This window comes from Carassius carassius, chromosome 43, assembly GCF_963082965.1.
Source record: "Carassius carassius chromosome 43, fCarCar2.1, whole genome shotgun sequence".
In the NCBI taxonomy this organism is placed as follows: domain Eukaryota; kingdom Metazoa; phylum Chordata; class Actinopteri; order Cypriniformes; family Cyprinidae; genus Carassius; species Carassius carassius.
In genome coordinates this window covers 23,321,974-23,342,173 of record NC_081797.1, presented here as the reverse complement: position 1 = coordinate 23,342,173, position 20,200 = coordinate 23,321,974, and the positions used below count along the sequence as shown (strand labels likewise).

Sequence of the window (20,200 nt, the reverse complement as noted above, 5' to 3'; positions counted from 1 at the left end):
AGCAGAAACATAACCTCAGTAACCACAGTCAAGGTCAGTCAGAATAGCCTAGGCGTTACGTATTATTTGTTGTTGTTTATATCATAGATACTGGGACTAAAATAGCACTATGGTACTTCTGACACAAATAATGGACAATATTTTTACTAGAAGCTAACTGTAAACTCATTATAGGCTTGAATTAAAATTAATGTGTGTGTGTTTCTATATATAAATGTGAAAAGTATTTTTTTTTAAATACATTTTGTACAGTATAAAAACCATTACGCCTATGGGATGAACCCACTTTTTACAAAAATAAACATCTTTTTTTTTCTTTTTTTAGGAGTCCTTGAAGAATGAAGATGGTCACAAAATGTATTTTATGTTCAGAAAAAAAATCATAAATACAAAGACATGTCAACAGTAAAAGTATGAGTAACATTTCTTCTTAAATGCTAAACAGGTAACACTTAGCATATTCGAACATGGGATTGTGCTTTATATGCGCATATGCTGCATATTTGCATCTTAATAATTCATTTTATGCTTCTTATGATTATCATACATTTCGATAATAGATTTTACATTTACCATCAAATCATTTCAAAAGGATAATAAAAGGCCTGTCTGGTTAAGGCACGTATTGAATCAAAAACTAACTGGTAAATATTTTACATTCACATTTGATATGTTCAGTCAAAAGAAAAAAAAAAAACTAAACTAAACTATATACAATTACAAATAATAATGATTGAATGCATCCTCTATAAGGCAGAATGTTTTATGTGCATGGCATTGCTCATAGAAAATCTTTTCTAAATGTGCAGTAATGCAAGATGCTGAGATTGAAACGGTCACATTGAGATGTCCAGTTCTCTGATGATCAGTTCTGTAGCAGTGCTGACGTCCGATGCGGGATGCACCTTTTCCATTGATCTTCTAATCGCTGGGACATTTTGTCCAGGAGTGAAGCTACGGCACACTGTTGGCATTCCCTGAATCTGGAGTCTCAAACCAGTCTCTTACAATGATTTCACTTACTGCAAAGGAAATAAAGCAAACAATTCAATATGAGATACTTAGTGGCACATCTCTATCTCTCTCTCTCACACACACACACAACACAAACTTATATAAAACACATAACATCAAATTAATTTTAATAATGCATAATTCAATTTTGCCCATCTACAGTGTATTAAATCCATCTGAGGGCAGTGTTGTTCTTAGGGGTTTTCCTGCAGGTCTTATTTAATTCAAAACACACTTAAGCATTCGCACAGAGGTGTTAAACCACAGAGGCTGAAGCGGAGTTTGAATTAATACAGTAGCCTGTTGAGCTATATTTAGGGTTTTTACTCAATAGCTCAAACCTAGCTTCAACTAGTTCCTGAAATAACACTCGTTTTTTGACTTTCCAATAACCAAGCAAATCTATTAATACACTTTAAACACACAATAAGTTATTTACGGCATGACATCCATTAAGCATATGAAATGGGAAACAGAGTATACAGTGTGGGCTATAAATATATCTAAGCCAGAAAGGGTAGCTGTGCATTTGGATAAGAATCTGTTTGAGCGAAGATGAAAGACAACACACACACACACACACACACACACACCCTGGCAGTGAAGGGAGCATGATGCCGGACAACAGCACTCACTCAACAGGGGTATTCCAGTCCACTGCACCTGTCCTCTCTAACACGGAGAAGTGCTGAGACATAGTAACAGTGGGCCAGATAATAAAAAGAAAAAAGAGTGCCGCAAACACTCTAATTTGGCTAATTATGAATGTAAATATTTATGATTTAAATGTGCAATATATAATTTCATATTTAATCTAAACCCTATGTTTCTATATTTAATAAAATAAAAACATTACTTTATTCTCATTATTTAATATTTTATGTTGTTTTATTTGCAACATCTCGTTCTGGTAAAAATAACTTTATTATAAATGTATTCAATGCTATTCTATCCAAAGAAAAAATAAACACAAGGAATGGACAGCTTTTTTAACAAAGACCAAGTTCAGTCAAGGCCATGTGCTTCTTCCAGGCTAATGGCAGCATCATCTTATGTGAAGTGTAAGACTGTAACAATACAGCTGCGTAAAACTAGCGGTGGATTAGCCTTCAATGTATATTTAGCACTTTCAGTGACTCCATACAATGCCAGTATCCTCTCTCCCGCCACACTGTGGGACAGTGGACTATAATTAGGCCCAAACTAAACAGGCTTCCAGACACTAGGGGTGGCAGCGGCCAGATTTTCTTGAGAGTAAACAAAAAGCTTGGTTATCATATGCCACAAAGCTAGCGCATATTTTGGTATTGCATCCTGGGGTGAGTTATTGATCCAGCATGAGACACAGTAAGTGTGTATTACATGTAAACAGGTAACATTGTCTAGAATAAACATGCAATCACTGTAATATCTGGTTTTAAAGTGAAACTGTTAATGGTTTCCTTTATTTCTGGATCACTTAAGGAGGTCACCCACATTTTTGGCATAATCTTGATTACCAAGTTTAAAAGCAGAAATGTGAAGCTTGTATGTGTTGCTTGCTTCGGTAGCAAAATTGTCTAAATCTTGTTTGTTAGTATTGGGATTAGGGCTGTAGCTATCGAATATTTTAGTAATCGAGTATTCTATCAAAAATTCCATCGATTAATCGAGTAATCGGCTAAAATGTGTTTTTGATTAATTAAAGTGCAATATTAGTTATGCAAGAGAAAATAAGACTCCTGGGTCTCTTAAAATGACTACTAAGTTTCCTTTTTTAGAAAAAAAAGTATTTTTGTTTTTTGAAATGCATAGAATGCAATGCATACATCAAAAATAAACATTTAATTATTACCCATTGTTTCTCTGTCTGTACTTGTACTGTGAACAATGACAATAAAGTTGACAGATGAATTAAGTGCATTTAAGTGCCATTCAGATGGGGTTTTAAATAAAGCATTTTCTGAGATGCACATTAAACATTAAACACATAAAACATTAATTTATCTTTTAATTATTGAAAATTAACTTAACTTTTTGGTAAACAAATGGGATTTACTATAAAAAATTGAAAAATGGAAGACATGTTGTGTGATTTTTTATTTTTTTTAGTAGTAGCCTGTACAACGTTGAACAATAGTCTTTAACCAGACTTTTATTTTGACAGGTTGACGTACCTTTACAGTTCTGTGTATGTGATGTGACGCTAGTTTTACTCAAATCAAACGGTCAAATGCTCATGAAGTGACTGTCAGAGCAGTTCTGGAGATGTTGTTCATGTGTTCACGTCCTTATTTAGTGAGACAGCAGACGCTGAAATCACCGGAGCGTCGCGCGCGCTTCAGTGTGTGTAAATAAAGGAAGAAGCGCTTCTGCTCCATTCATTAACAGAGTCACACAGAACATGCAGGATTCATATTTAAACAGACTGTTCCAGCTTAATATTTACAGATATTAGTCCATATCGTGATTTGATGTAAGTGCAATGACCTACTTTTGATTAATTCATTCAAAATTGGGCAAATTCCGTGCCATTCCGCGTTAAACTGTAAATTCCGTTTTTATGACTGGATTCCGCGATTCCCTCCGTGTTTTCTGCATTGCGGAAATCATAAGGCCCTAGTTGTGGTATGCCAGCTCTCTTGCAATGGACACACGCCACGACGTTCTCTTTACGTTTACACGCGCCCTCAAATCAAAACACTGCTGACTCATTGCAGTATGAAATTTCGGACGCAGCGCTTGTGTCTCCTTCCGCTTTGTGGGTGACGTAAACGTGTTGTGTCACATTGAAAAAAATTATTGCGAAAGAACCTGACGTGAGATTTAAAATAAATTAAAAGAGGCTTCGAGGCAGAGGAATTTGCCTCGATCATTTTTTGTAATCGAGTTACTCGAGTTACTCAAGGAATCGTTTCAGCCCTAATTGGGATTACTGTTTCAAGTTTAGAAGAAGACCTAATGTTAGTTCTTATGGCTAGACCTTTATTTATTTTGGGGACTCCCTTGCCTCAAGATCCACTTTCCTGCAGAGATTAGCTCCAACCTGCCTGCAAAATACTGAAGATCTTGATTGGTTTGTGTTGGTGTGTTTGATTAGGGTTGGAGCTAAACTCTGCAGGACAGTGGATCTTGAGGTCCAGAGTTGAGGACCCCTGTTCTGTAGACTAGTTTTGCTTATCAAAACAAATTTATGTGGTAATCAACATTGTCCAGTTATCTTCATTGCTTTAAAATGGTTATCCTTGGAGTCTTACCATCATCAAGAGTGATATCCTGTAGGCCTATGGACGGAAAGGCTAGCTCTTTCTCTTCCTTTGGTTCCTGTTTAACGTTGAGGCGTTCTCCATCTTGTGACATACTGTAACTTTTGCTGGACTCCTGAAGAGATGCACCTAAAGGTTGAGGGTCCATCAAACTCTCTCTGACAGACGGTGAGTTAGAAGGCACTTTGGGAAGAGTAGGCTGATGGGAAAGAGGAAGCCCCTGGGAAGACGAGGACTGTGGGAATTGCACTGGATCCACTGGATGCAGACCAGATGTATTCACATTTGGGCTAGTTATCATGGGTGTATTGGACACTGAGGCAGGCCCAAGGTTGTGGAGATTATGATTGTGTTCTGAAGGAATGCCTTGGTATCCTTTGCGTAGTTGAGACCTTGGTTGCTCTGCTAAGATTTGGAGTGACTTGCAGCCTTGCAGTGAACCACCAGGCACCGGAAGACTAGGCTGTCCTTTGTAAGACAGATCTTGTTGAGGTTTTTGGTACAAAGAGTTGTTGAAATTCACCAATGAGGGGTGAAACATAGGGTGGAGATCTGCTCCAGCATTGAGGCTTCTGTCTGGTGGAAGTGAGCGGCTCAGATACAGAGGATCCTGAGCTGAGTAACTGAGATGGCTTGAAGAGGGAGCACAGACTGTCCCTTCAGACAGCAGCCACTGCTCAAGAGGCTGGACTTCGTCCAAAGCAACTGGTTCTCCAATAGTGGTGAGACCTGCTGGGGAGGAGGTAGGATGCAGCCCTGCAAGGTCATTGGTGTTAAGGTCCATCCTTATGCCAAACTCCTGCTTGACCTGCGCTGCTTGGAAGAAGGTCGTTTAGCACATTACAGATTAGCTTTATGAACATTTCTTCATTTTTTGAAATAATTTTAAAATAGATATACTATCTTGACCATCTGAGAAATAAATTAGTCCAGCTCTACAATAATCTCAGACAACATGGCCATGGTGTATTACACACACACACACACATCCAAACTACTAGATGAAAGATTGGTTAGCCCAGGAGTGTCCAATCCTGCTCCTGGAGAGCCAACGTCCGGCAGTGTTTAGCTACAACCAGCTTAAACACACTTGACTGAAAGTTTCCAGTGAGTCTAAAGACCTTGTTTAGCTGCTTAAGGTGTGGTAAAGGGATAGTTCACCCACAAATGAAAATTAACTGTCATTAATTACTTACCCTTATGTCGTCCCAGGCCCATAAACCTAGCAATGACATAAGTAAAATAGTCCAGGGGTTCAATCGTAATTTTACGAAGCTATGAGAATACTTTTTTTTTTTCACATAGAAAACAAAAATAATGACTATGAGTATCACAACGCATGTGCTTGCTTCCTCTTCATGTCAACAATGGATGTGCATGCCAACACTTGACATGTGTCATTTACATACAAAGAAGAAGCAAGCGCATACGTCGTGATACTCTCTCCAAAATGGCTGTGAACCACAGCAGACGGGATGAGGAGGAGAATTGTTAAAAAAAAAATATTAATGTTTTCTTTGCACACTGTGGAGGATCAGAGAGCTCTCGAATTTCATCAAACATATCTTAATTTGAGTTCTTAAGATGAACAAAAGTGTTATGGGTTTGGAACGACATGTGGCGGGTATCACTGACAGAATTGTAATTTTTGGGTGAACTATCCATTTAAATTAGGGTTGGAGCTAAACTCTGCAGGACACTGGGTCCCCAGGAACAAGTCTGGGCAGCCCTGGGTTTGCCTCTACACTGGTAGCCACTAACTTACTGCAGATCTTCAGTCTCAACACATCTGCCTGTTATTTATAAATACTGAACACCTTGATTAGTTGCTTCAGGTGTGTTTGATTAGAGCTACACTCTCCAGGGTTGCAGCCTTCCAGAAGCAGAGTTGGCTAGTTCTGCTTAACACAAATTCTCAAAGAGAGTGAACACACACTTGAAAAAGCAGGTCATATGGGTTTTTGAAAAATATCTGTTTTGCAGTTTATAACGTATAGCTATCCTTAAATGAAAACAATCTGCAAAGTTGTTAATCAAAAAAAGTGCATGATAAAGATATTTCAACTTTTTTTCGAGTTGCCTTGAGTCATTATAATTTCTAATCTTTTGCCTGTTACCGGTGTACGTCTCTGGGTAACACATTTGCATAATCCCCACCTGCTCACGAAATACGAACAGAGTCTGACCTGCCCACAAACACTTACATCATGTTGTGATAACGCTGTGTTCAAGGATACCACAGAAATACAATTCAAACCTTTTGTTTTGTGCATGTCATTTCATCAACAACTACTTCTCAAATTTTGGCTTTTATCTTCGTTGGCTTCTAATCTTCTTAATTTGGGCTAGCAAGCTCTCTGAACCACAACCTGTAAGTATGATTGACACGTTATGTGTACATTTTCAAATGAGTGCTCAAAATATCAAGGTTTTGAGTTTAGGTTTCCAGTTAAAGCATATTACTGTCTTACTGAAGTAGTTCTGATAATTCGATATGAACCCACTATTTCCTAAGAATGTGTCAATTAATGTAGACTGTAGTTGCTCTAATTACATTGTTTAATAATAAAGAATGTAGTGTAGCACACAGACTTTATAATCATTGTGAAACTGTTATATGGTTAATGTGGGAGAGATGAGCGAGTGTTAATGAGCTGAGATGCGCCTGTGATAAAGCTGTTCTGTGCTCTGATTAAAAGTGAAGACAGCGTCTGTCGTTCTTCAAACATTACTGTATTCTGCTTTACAAAATGCAGATGAAACAAATGAAAAGTGCCGAGTCCACCTCTATGTCTACGTCACGATGTGGGAAGATTTGCATAACATTGCCCAAATATTCACGTAAAGAAAGAAGGTGTAACTTTTATTTTTTGCTGCAGTATTGTTACCACCACCGTCATGTCGTGGAGACGCTGTGCTTCATTGTGAAAGTGAAAATACTTTGTTTGGGCTTTCAAACTAGGACACAACTAGAAATCAGTGGTTACGTTGTATTTACAACACTGTCCCAGAACAGTTCAACCCAAATATTTGAGTGTGTGCAGCACATTTAAACAGGACGGTTTCCTGAACCTATAAACCGTATAATGTTCTTTTTAAGCAACGTCATATGACCCCTTTAAGATATATTTTCTACATATATTTTTTGGTCCCACTGTATATTAAGTGATTTTAACTGCTCTTTACTTACATTTAAATTTTGGTACAATGCACATATTGTGTACATGCATGTTTTTATATTGCAAATGCATGTAATTACAGCTTTAATTTATGTAATTACATTTATATTTACACTGTTGACCAGTCCCTTACAGCTTAGCCCACCCTTAAACCTACCCATAGCACCAAACCTGTCCCTAACCTTACCCATATCCCATCTCAATAGCAGCAGAAGTGTTTTACAATACAGTATGAACACAATAAGTGCATTGTACTTATTTCTGGATGTAAGTACATGGTAGTTAACGCCACTTAAATATATAGTGGGACCAGATTTATATTAACTGCTTCTGGGCAAACTGTACAAACCTTCATAGAGTCTGAATGAGCTACTGCCTTGATGAACAAGTTGGATATTATTGCATCTTCAGAATACATGTTTTTAATTGTAGTTGGTCTGTGATATATTACTTGGACTTTCTCTTGCTGTCTAACTGGCAGTTCTTGCCACCAAAGTGGACCAGACATGCTGATAGTGTGGCAATTACCTGAAAGATAGGTGAAGAACTGTGAGGCACTTCTCTTCCTCTTGCCATTGCTAACATAGAACTGCACCTGGGTGGAGGAAGCCGTGGTTTTCTTGTAGTACGGAGGAATCTTTACTACTATGCTTGTCTAAACAGGAATGGGAACACGAGAAAACTTCAGAGACACCTGTAATTACAGATCTCAATGGAAATTGTATTTAACATATAATATGATGTTCAATAAATTGAGGAATTTCAGGGTTTTATTTCAAAATCAAAAACACTCTGTGCTTACATTTTGACTCTTTTCTTGTAAAGCCCTCACATCGACCTCCCATTGTGTTTTACCATCTGGAATGGAAAAAAAGACAACAAAGGCTGTTTTGTTTTTACATAACATAAACTGTCATCCAAAATGTATTGCGAGACTACTGATCTAAGAACTGTTCCTAATTACAGCAGAACTAGCTGTGAAAGTAGTTAATGTAAAAGATGATTTCACGTACCAGAGCCCTTTTCTAGGAAGACAACTGTTGACTCTGGATTAATGTTTTGTCCTGTTATAAGCATCTCTTCTCCTCCATTCACAGATCCACAGGCGGGACTAAAGCTCTCGATTTGGGGAAGTTCCTGTGCTAATCGTTGAGCTAGTCAACAGAGAAAGAAAATAGCTGTAAATTGCAGATGAAATGTTCATCATTATGGCTTGGCAACATTTTCAAAATCATGGCGACATCATGTTCAAAGTGCATATGAACATTGTATCCAAAAGAAAAATGCTCCACCAAAATTGTTTACATAGAAGATATATAATCACAGAGAGAACTCACAGCATTCTATAGGTATGGACGCCACCTGCAGTGACAGCACTTTCCCATTGTGTTGAGGGATATGGACACGGAACACAGCACGCACACGGGTGTTTTTACGCCCGATATCAGTCTCGCCTTTCCGCAGCTCGATGTCTGAATTCCGTAGCTTCAGGATCCCAGCACAGTCAATGCTTTCAAGGATGGTAAAAGTCAGTTCAATTGTGTTTATATCATAAAATTGCAGTTATCTATGGAAATGAAGCCAGAGTGACATAATTGGTGCTGTTTGCTTCCAGTGGCCTAGAGCAACTTTTAACTATAAGATATAAATCCCATTTCAAATGAATTTCACTTTGTATATTCATGAGACATGCATTTACTGAATATCATCGAAATTTAGAAAAGTTTCTATTAAAAGCCTGGCCAGTATGGATGTGGGTGAATCCATCATCATGCAAAAACAGAAGTTTTGAAGAAATTGAAGAAAAGTCTGTTATCAGCGGTTTTTAGTTTTTTAAATAGGTCATCGGATGCAAAATTCACTAAATAAACATGTTTGAACTGAAATGTGTGTTGGCAGTGTGTGTGCACATCCACCCCATAATGGTAAAAATCTAGATAAAACTAGATAAATAATATCCCCTTTTTAAAATCAAGCCATTCTCAGGTTATTGGCTGTGTGACGTCAAAATTCACGGTCAAAACCTCACCTAAGGTTTACAGTCTCATAGGCCATGTCCACACTAATATGTTTTAGTTTAAAAATGCATCTTTTTCTCTCCATTTTGGCCTTCCGTCCACACTGAGATGCCATTTTATCAAGGAAAACTAAGCTTTTGAAAACGCTCTCCAAATTGGATAAATTTGAAAACGTGTTGTAAACATTTTTCGTGTTGTAGTGTGGACTGTGAAAACTGAGAATTTTGAAAACAATGACGCAAGTTCAGTCATGTGACGCATATTATATCAATAGATATCCGTGTTTATACTGGTATTGTGCACGTAATGTGCTATGCACTTTTACACTATTGCTATAGATGTGTTATTTTGTACTCTCTTCATATCACAGTCCTGCAAAGACGAAAGAGAGAGCGTTTCAAAATGAAAATGCTGTTTTCAAATGTATTCGGATTAATGTAGACGTAGCCATAGAGAGCTGCTCGGAAGAGAGGGGCGGGGTCAGCAGAGCTCATTAGCATTTAAAGGGAGATGCGTCGAAATGGCTGGCTGTGAACAGAGCTGTTTTTGACAGGGTAAAAAGGGTGTTGTTGGTTTTTTACTATCATTTAGAATTTTTAACCAAATTATGATACAGACTTTTCATTAAGATCCTAAAGAATCATATCAACTTGTGGAAAATGGGCATCCGATGATCCCTTTAACTAAAATGCCAGATAATAAGTTGGGTACCAGGATAAAAAAAAAAAGATTTATTTTATGTGATCTCAATATGTCGGCTTCCATGAAGTAAATATGAAAAATAAATCAACATTAATTGGGGTACTGATATAACTACATTTATAACATTGAGTGTAAATCAATAAAAACATGTTTATTAAAAGTATTATTCGTTTCTTGAAAAGTCAAATGGAAAAAGTGTTCTGAATTTCACATACTTTCCATTCCATGCTAACATTTTCTTGATATAAAGACAGAACTGTCAGCCATGTCAATACATCATTTATGCAAAAAAGCACTGTCTACAGTGCATGCAGAGCAGGGTGCATGTAAATCAGAGGTTTGTTCGGCAGGTACCTGGCACACATATTGTTTTCAGGCAGGAGAGGAATTTCGAGAACTTTGGTGCAGGATATCACTGTCTCTTGACTCGGCGTTGCGACGGTTTTCCCAGTAATCCTGTGCACTTGATAGAATAGGTGTGGCCTGATGTAACGCTCATCCGCTGTCCCGATGAACATCTGCAGGCTGACGGGTTTTTCATTATACCCTATTAGCTGCAGACGCAAGAAGAAACTATATGAGTAAACATGTAACCGGTTATTCCAAATAAATCGTTCCTAGATACATCTAGCCATTATCCATCAAAACTTTAATGCTTTATAGCTCTTAAAGTATTCAGAGTTACCCATATAAGATTGACATTTCAAACCAACATTCAAAGTTTGTTTACGATCTTGGCGATCATGTGATTATCCCTGAAAAGCTTGCAACATCTGTTCCTTTAATGTCAGGAATGGTCGTATCATTGGTAGCTAGGGTAAACAAACAGTCAAACACATGTAACATTAGCTTGCACCCTGTTAAAAATACCACAAGCTGACTGGATCAAAAGTACTGTCCATAAGACTGGCTGCTTTTTCTCACATGAATCTCTCCTTCTCTCATTGGTAAATTCTAGTATCATTAACCAGTAATACCTAAACTATCTAATACAGCTTTAAAAATATAATGTATAACAATGCAAATTAATATTATAATATTAATATAAATAATTAAATACACCCAAACAATAATCTGTTACTTTTTCTTGTACTAGAGCAGATGTCAGATGAGCAACAAACCTTTAGGTATGGAACTCATTCTCAATTTATCAGAACAATGAAAACCGCTGTGCAAGTTCAAAATGCACACAATACAGCCTGCATGCTGTGTGACTAACAAAAACAACACAGAAAAGTCGGCAATGATGGATGAAATACTCCATCAATAATTAACCATAATCAATAAATCACATGAAATCCCATGAATAATTCACAAGTGACGCCTAATGGAATAGTAAAAATGACTGTTTCCAAACAGGTTTTCACTCCCATTTAAAAAACAAAAACAAAACATAACAAAAAAACCTGTGGCCAGGGCCCAAACATAAACCATTGTAAGTACTAGTAAGTACTGTGGGGGTAAGTACTGGTGTAAAGTCTGACCTTAACTACAGGGTGTCTTCCGCAGTCTGATTTAATGGCCCCTCGACTGCCCTCCGTCTCATAATGGGCTCTGTGGTGAGGTTTAGGTTGGATCTCCATTTTTAACTCACACTGGCCACACTGACTGGGCAGAGGAGAGTCCAGTGGAGGTAAAGATGTGGACCTGGGTAAGAAAAAGAAACAGCAGCAGCTGTAACAAGTGTGGCTGTTGTTTTTGAGCACTGGCCAATGAAACAGAACACCCATTGCTATAGCCTCAACAGGTTCATAAATGATGACACAACAAGGCCAAAAACGTGTAATCCAGGGGTCTTCAAACTCCTGCACAGTTTAGCCCCAACTTTCTTTAACACACCTGCCTGGAAGTATCTAGCATGCCTAGTAAGGCCTTATTCAGCTGATTCAGTTGTTTGTAATTAGGGTTGGATCTAAACTGTCCAAGACATTGGCCCTCCAGGAAAGAGTTTGAAGACCCCTGAAGTAACCCTGACTCTTGTTCAAAACCAACAGATGAACAGCTGAGTCCAATATGTGCATGCAGTTTACCTGTATAAAGGAGTGCTGACTTGTTTGGGTCTAACCCAAGAGTGTGTTGGGACGGCTAAGAAATGTTCCACTATGTCCTCTTTCTTTAAACTGGGGAGGGACACAGCTATGCCTGAGTTTAGCGATGGATTTGCAAGACCTGAGTCTTGAAGACTTGAGTCCTCTGGCAACAGAGCCACTTGATGCTGGTTGTGGTCGGTCTGATACGTTCTTCTTGTTTTGGATGGGATGTCTACCTCCAGTGGAGGGGACTGGTAGGGGGCAAATGTGGCACCTCCCAACCATGTCTCCTCAGTGACACTCCCCCGAGGAGAGTGAGATGGTGTTACATTGGGGGAAAGGTGCGGAGATGCCAAACCGGGAATGACCTCTGCACTGGAATGTCGCCTTTTTCCACATGGAGATGTTGGCCGAGAAGAAGGCCGCGAGGATGAGGATTGTGGACGGGGACTGAGCCACGTTTCCTCACTGATGCTGGTGCGGGGTGACTGATACGGCGACAGCGACTGGGCGTAATGATATTGTAGAGGTTGCTGATGATGTTGTTGGTAACGGCACCAAGGGTCATCTCCATATGCAGCCAGAGGAGAACCAAAGGGAGAGACAAGCGGAGACACTTGAGGAGACGCCTGGGGAGAAGTAAGTGGGGACGGCAGAGGAGACGGCAGCGGCGATACTAGAGGAGAAGCCAGCCGAACTTGAGCGGCTGCCTCATTCAGCTCTGCCTCCACATCATCGTAGATGTGCGAGAAGGATTCGCAGGACGAGGCGTCAGACAACCAGCTGCGGGAGGACAAACTACTGCAGGGGCTGGGACACAGTGAAGATGTGTCCCTGTAGGAAGCATCCAATGGCAGGAAGAGCTGGTCCCTCGATAGAGACCCAGCACCGGCTTCCCCACAAGCACCTGCCAACTCATCTAACTGGTGCGCGCCCAGGTCCTGGTGGTAGTTTGCTGGTATAGAGGTGATTTGGATGCTAGGACAGTCAAATACCCTGCTGGGAGACTCCATGGGTTGGAGGGAACCTGGGTGAGGGGTGCCATAAGACTGGTTTGCATAGCTGTCCTGCTGTTCTGGGGGATGGTGAGGCCCAGGAGGAAAGAGAGGGTAGCAGTTGGGATCATCATCCGGTCTGGATTCTAGAGTAACAGGGAAAAAGTTATTTTTATCACAAGACAACCTGATATGCCTCACCTGGTTTAAGGTGGGAATACACTTCAGACTTTTGCACAGAATTTTGCCTTGTTTACAGCTGACGAAAGTCAGAGCCAGTCTGCAGATTTTTTTTTTTTTAATGTAGCCTATGATGGGCATAGACTATGATTACATAAAGTGATTTATATCCCCTAATTTTTTTGTAATGAAGTAGGACTTGTTTTATCCATTGGGAACAGATTCTTCACAAAGAGCTTAACTGAGAGGTGATCTGGCCATTCATAACGCAAACACAAACATACTTAAACGTGAAAACATTATGCATATTGACGTCTTTCCGCAGTTTAAAATACATACATGTTAATTTTGCGCTTTAAGTAAATACGAAAAGGTTGGTTCACGTGCACTGCTTGAACTGAGGTAATACAGCGACCTGTCACAAAACATTAAAAAGCCACAAAACTGTATTTATTATTTCAATTTCTTAGTAAATGGCGAAATTTGGAAGCTGAGGCCATTCTTTATACCAGAAGCAACTTCTCTGTCTTGTCTCTTGGAGTGTTGTCAGTTTCCTCTTTGCTCTGTGATGTATTTTTACTGCATTAGAACATGATGTGTAGTGTGAGAGCCACATTGCTTGTCGGACATAGCAACAGTTAACAAAGGAGGGCTGGGTTGTATTTCTAAAATGTCTTATTATACTAGGACACGAGCCATAGTTAATGTAGAGGAGAGAAGACTGATTTATCCAAATCCAGACTCCCCTACTCAATGAAATTTTTTTGAAGCCTACTCTGATGACATGACTACTTAAGAGATGAAGTGGTGGATAAAATTATTATCTTTTTATTGAAAGATTATGAAACAAACTTTATTACAATGTGCACTGATGGAGTGTGTACAATTTTTAGGGTCAGTGCTGTTGATTGATTTCAGTAGGAAGGACAAAAACAATATAGTAACTTTATTAAGCTGTAAAGTTATCGATATCCTGCTGCAAAATGTACTTATATATTTTTAGTTGTTGATTTTCATTTTTTTTTTTTTTATAATCCCTGACAAACAAAAATCAAAGAAATGATGTCCCCAAGAGCATGAAGAAATCTTCAACGTACTCCAACAAAGCAAGGTCATATAGGTTACGTACTTGGCATACTGTAGTGTAGGCACTTGAGCACATGCATTTCGAGAGATGCTCTTATGGCTCATTCAGACACATGAGCAAACTGACAGCTGCCAGAAGTGCAACAGCAGCTAACCATAAATATCACACACTCACACAGATCCACGAGCTAGGGATGCTGTCACACTGATAAGGCTATCTGTCTAACATAATGTTATAGACCCTCATTGCACTCAAGCTTCAACAGTCCAGCAATAAAAAAGGTGATTTACTGTTCAACCATATCAATTGAGTTTACCTACAGATGGAAGAAGATGGATTACAATGGACAGAGTAACTTGCATTAATTATAACAACAGCATACAGTAGGGAAGTACAATATCATATGATTACAGTGCCAATAACAATAACAAATATAGGCCTGTACAAAGCCAACAATAGCAGTTGTAGTTCTACGTACTGTATACACGAAAACTGACACGAAAACAGCGAAATTATTCGCAAATACACAGTAAATACGTGCACACATGCATGTTTTTGAAAGATGTTTCGCATGATTAGACTTCGACCTTCCTCTTTATGCGCGTCAACTACACGAACTTCTACATTTGATGCGGAAAGATAAGGAAGTGACTTTTAGTATTTAGAAACACACGGTTTCATTTATTCATAACAAACAGATCCAAACATGGCCACTTCTGTGAAACATTCTTGACGTAAAGAAACACGCAACTATCGCTCCCATGTTAACCTCGCACGCCTGCACGCGCTTCATTGATTATAACCGTCGCGCGCGTCGCGTTCGGTGAAAGTATCATACAAACCTGCGTGGCCCAGCAGAGACGGATAAATGCTCTCCCCAAACATCAGTCTGAAGTCCAGCTCCTCTCTGTAGTTAGTGGTCATTGCATTAGCGACCTGGAGCTCTACTTTCTTCTATTAAATGACAAAAACAAACAAGTCCATGCGTGCGCAAACGCAACTATAACACTACAACTTTCTGCGAGCGTCACTTTGGTTGACAAAACAGAGATGGTGTCAAAACCCGGAACACACGGTCCAAAATGTCCCTTTTTCCTCAGAAGTTGGTCAGACCGAGCCTTTGATGTCGTTTCTTCTCGGACTTTGTTGACTTCCCGCCGTGTTTAATAATCCCATGCTGGGTTTGGTGTTGATCTGGAGTCTCCCGCACATGTAGATGGCTATAGTTCCCTTTCATAGGTCACTTCGATGCTGCGGTGACGTCACCGTATGGGAACACCTCTCGGTGTGACGAATGTCTGAAGCCCTATACCATCCCGCCAATCCTATTGGCCAAATAGCGCTTGGCACCGCCCCACGCATGCTTACGCATCGTATACCTGGGTGCCGCGCGCTATTTAGCTCAGATTTCATTTCCTTCAGGGAAGCGAATCATCTGTGCCCTAGGAATCATCTCGCGTTCTCAGCGGTTTTCTCGGAGCAGTGTTAACTTCTCTTCGCGGACGCGATGAATTTTCGGAAGTGTAAGGAACCGTGTACCAGGTTCATCACGAAGGGAGACTCTCATGAAAGGTGAGTAAGTGTGCTTGGGCTTACATCACGCACAGGCAGCACTTAGCGGCCTTTCTTCTGAACCATGGCTATGCAGCGATGCCTCCGGTGGAAGAGACTCTCGCTGAACATCTCGCGCCTAATTCGGCCACGGCATGGAAGTCTCGTCCCCTTCATCCTGTCGAGTCACGTCCAGCCTCGTCGGGAAATCCTACATGGCCGCTGGCCAGGCGGCCGCATCGCTCCACTCTATGGCGGTCCTTCAGGCCTACCAAGCGGAGCTCTTAAAGGAACTCGATGAGGGGGAGGGTATCACACCCGAGGCTGTGAAAGAGCTGCGGCGAGCAACGGATTTGGCACTACGCGCTACCAAACATACTGCTCGAGCAGTGGGCCGTTCTATGGCTGGATTGATTACGGTTGAGCGCCACCTCTGGCTTAATCTCACCGATATCAAGGAAAATGTCAAATCTTTTCTTATGGACACCCCTGTTTCTAAGGACTGTCTCGCCGCAAAGGGCGCTTCGAGCAGCATTGGATCGAGTTATCATGTCGAGCGTTCCCTCAGACACTCTGCGCAATTCAGCCTTCAGAATCCGAGGGACGGTTCAAGGGTCTGGCAAAGACGGCCCGTTTATGACGGCTCACACAGCCGCCGCTTTTTCGCTAGCAGCAGAGCCCGATGTTCATCTTGTTGGATTAATTCCTGCCGTGGACACGCTTCAGGATTATACACAACGAGACGCAATGACTTTGACGCGTGCTTCCCCTGCTTACGAACACCACGAGCCTCTCGTGCCCGGACATTTTAACGCGTATGAAAACGTTGCAGAAGGTGGAAATCTTGAAACCGCTAATGTTGTTTCGGGCCGCGTGGGAACGCTTGCCCGGCATTTCACAATGGGTGTTACGCACAATTCGTCACGGATACACCATTCAGTTTCGAAAAGGCCCGCCTCCTTTCCGCGGAATTCTTCCCACGGTTGTGAAGCCAAAGGAAATAGCGGTGCTGCGACAGGAGATGTCAGCTCTGCTGAGCAAAGGGGCTATAGAGGAAGTACACCCCTCTCAGATGGAGTCAGGTTTTTACAGCCGCTATTTTGTTGTACCAAAAAAAGATGGCGGGTTGCGACCCATTTTGGATTTACGCCGTTTGAATCTTGCACTCAGGACGAGCATATTCAAGATGTTAACGGTAAAGTCTATTTTGTCTCAGATTCAAGCAAACAACTGATTTGTCACGATCGATCTGAAGGATGCATATTTTCATATTTCAGATCATCAAGAGAAACAGGAAGTTCCTCAGATTCGCTTTAGAGGGCAAAGCGTATCAATACCGCGTTCTTACCTTTGGCTTAGCTCTGGTTCCCCGAACTTTTTCAAAATGCATGGACGCAGCTCTAGCTCCGTTGCGGCTCCAGGGCGTTCGCGTGTTGAATTACTTAGACGATTGGCTGGTGTTAGCACAATCGCAGACTCAAGCACACTCTCACCGGGATCTTGTGCTGAATCATCTAAACAGCCTGGGCTTATTCACGAATTTCCAGAAGAGTGTTTTAATTCCCTCTCAACGGATAACCTTTTTTCGGGAATAGACTTGGACTCTCGCGCGATGACAGCAAGACTGTCTCTCCTGCGTGCTCAGTCTCTCGCGTCATGCGTGCGTCGCTTCAAAGCGGGTCGCACAGTGACGGTGAGCTTGTGCCTCAGACTTTTAGGTCTAATGGCAGCGGCATCCCCTGTAATCCGTTTGGGCTAACTTCATATGCACCCTTTCAGTGGTGGGCGACAAGTCGGAACATTTCACCTCGTTGTCTTCCGCATCGGACGATTTCGGTGACGGAGGTGTGTTATGTCAATAAGACAGTGGATGTCAACCGAATTCCTGCGTATTTGACTAGTTGGGGAGCTGTTTGTCAAGGGCGCCCAGCTCACGGAGTATGGACGGCGACACAACGCAGTTGGCATATAAACAGGTTGGAATTACTGGCGGTTTTTCTAGCTCTCCAGTACTTCTCGAATCTGCTGATCAGCCGTCATGTACTGCTCAGGTCAGACAACATAGCGGTTGTGTCGTATCTGAATCATCAAGGAGGATTATGCTCCCCTGTGCAGGCTGGCGAGAAATATTCTTCTTTGGTCTCAGAACAGATTTCTATCGATCCGAGCGGTTCATGTCCCCGGACGTTTGAACTTCGAAGCGGATTTGCTATCCAGACAGACTCTGGAGCAGGGGGAATGAAGGTTGCACCCCCAAACGGTGAGCCTCTTATGGTAGATATTTGGAGAAGCAAGAGTTGACTTATTCGCGTCGAACATGACTATGCATTGCCCGCTGTGGTTCTCCCTATGCCCTCCATCGCCCCTGGGCTTGGATGCATTAGCTCACAATTGGCCCAGAACCAGCTTGTATGTTTTTCCCTCGATTCGTCTAATTCCAGCGGTGTTATCCAGGATACGGCTGGACAGAGTGAAGCAGCTGCTGCTGGTGGCTCCATGGTGGCCCACACAGCCGTGGTTTGCAGACCTGGTCAGTCTGTTAGCGGGCTCTCCATGGGAGATTCCCCTCAGACAGGATTTACTATCGCAAGCACAGGGTATGATTTGGCACCCAAGGCCAGATCTATGGAAGCTGAAGTTCCTTCAGGACCGTTTCTCTGATGGAGTAATGCCAGCCACTCTGAAAGTTTACGTGGCAGCCATTTCAGCTAACCACATATATATAGATGGTGCTTCAGTGGGCCGTCATCCGCTGGTTTCTCGTTTTATACAGGGTGCATGACGGCTGAGGCCTTTCCGCCCTGTGCGAGTTCCTTCATGGGATTTATCCATTGTGTTGCAAGGTTTATCAGGGCATCCGTTTGAGCCCTTGGAACTTATACCGGATAAAATCCTGACTCTAAAGACAGTTGTTCTTGTGGCTTTATCCTCCCTCAAGAGAGTTGGGGATTTACAGGCTCTTTCTGTTTCACCCTCATGCATGGAATTTGCACCAGGCTCTGTGAAAGTATTGCTGTGACCGAGGCCCTTATTATGTCCCTAAGGTCGCTTCTAACCCTTTTTGCTTTCAACAAGTGGTCTTGGAGGCTTTACCCCCTGCAGAGGCGGGGTCAGGAGATCTGAGTCTTTGCCCTGTCAGAGTGCTAAAGACTTATGTTGATCGAACAGCCCCATGGCGTGAGTCTGACCAGCTGTTTGTCTGTTTCGGACACAAGAATAAAGGCCATGCTGTCACAAAGCAACGCATGTCCCATTGGCTGGTGGAGGCAATATCTTTAGCCTATGAGGCGCGCGGACTCGCTTCGCCCTTAGGAGTTAGAGCTCATTCCACGAGAGCAGTGGCTTCTTCTCGAGCTTTTCTCAGTGGATCTTCTATGGATGATATCTGTGCTGCGGCAGGATGGTCCTCACCGAGCACTTATATTAAGTTTTACAGTCTGGATGTGAGGACGGCTCCTGGGTTCTCTCCGCTTGAGCAGATGCTTCCTTGGATCCCAGCTAACAGGTACGTCAGGCGTTATGGTATAGGGTTCCCATACGGTGACGTCACCGCAGCATCAAAATGACCTATGAAAGGGAACATCTCGGTTATGTATGTAACCACGGTTCCCTGAATAGGGAACGAGATGCTGCGGTCCCGGCCGTTCCATACTTTGATAGCATTCTTCTTCAGTTCATGAAATCTGAGCGAAATAGCGCGCGGCACCCAGGTATACGATGCGTACGCATGCGTGGGGCGGTCCCAAGCGTTCTTTGGCCAATAGGATTGGCGGGATGGTATAGGGCTTCAGACATTCGTCACACCGAGAGGTGTTCCCATACGGTGACGTTACCGCAGCATCTCGTTCCCTATTCAGGGAACCGTGGTTACATATGTAACCGAGATGTAAAGTTACATGTTACACTGCGACTCAGGCGTGACGTCACGACATCTGACACACGACAAACACAGGCAGCGCGCGCACAAACGGTAACACTCGATATGAATGTGCGCAGGCTATGTCTAGCTGTATAGTTAATTAAAGACGAAAACGGCTAGAATGTATTCGGTAACACGTTATTTTGAGGTGTACTTGTTACACATTACATGTACTTACTATTATAATAACAATAAATTATGCAGAATTGCATGCAAGTAACCCTAATCCTAACCATATAGTAAGTCCAGTAGTTAATTAATATTACTCTGTACTTACATG

The 20,200-nt window shown here is 41.7% G+C and overlaps 1 protein-coding gene across 1 annotated transcript; it reads right to left on the bottom strand.

Moving 5' to 3' along the window:
- Positions 1–446: 446 nt before the first annotated feature.
- On the bottom strand, positions 447–15,710 carry LOC132124629 (nuclear factor of activated T-cells, cytoplasmic 3-like). Its single transcript, XM_059535736.1, has 11 exons — positions 15,293–15,710; positions 12,189–13,329; positions 11,643–11,805; positions 10,513–10,712; positions 8,776–8,948; positions 8,452–8,592; positions 8,241–8,296; positions 7,967–8,093; positions 4,251–5,072; positions 906–1,022; positions 447–871 (listed from the first exon to the last, which is right to left on the bottom strand). Exons 1-10 carry the CDS (start codon positions 15,372–15,374, stop codon positions 955–957), a joined length of 2,973 nt encoding a protein of 990 aa, XP_059391719.1. The 5' UTR covers positions 15,375–15,710; the 3' UTR covers positions 447–871; positions 906–954.
- Positions 15,711–20,200: the final 4,490 nt, after the last annotated feature.

What these genes read in the sequence shown, in the direction of transcription:
- LOC132124629 (XM_059535736.1), bottom strand. Translation starts at nt 15,374, where the DNA reads ATGACCACTAACTACAGAGAGGAGCTGGACTTCAGACTGATGTTTGGG. An exon ending in TACAAGAAAAGAGTCAAAAT is followed by an intron (nt 8,094 to 8,240) that starts GTAAGCACAGAG and finishes ATTCCTGTTTAG; the next exon opens with ACAAGCATAGTAGTAAAGAT. An exon ending in GGATATCACTCTTGATGATG is followed by an intron (nt 1,023 to 4,250) that starts GTAAGACTCCAA and finishes TTTCCTTTGCAG; the next exon opens with TAAGTGAAATCATTGTAAGA.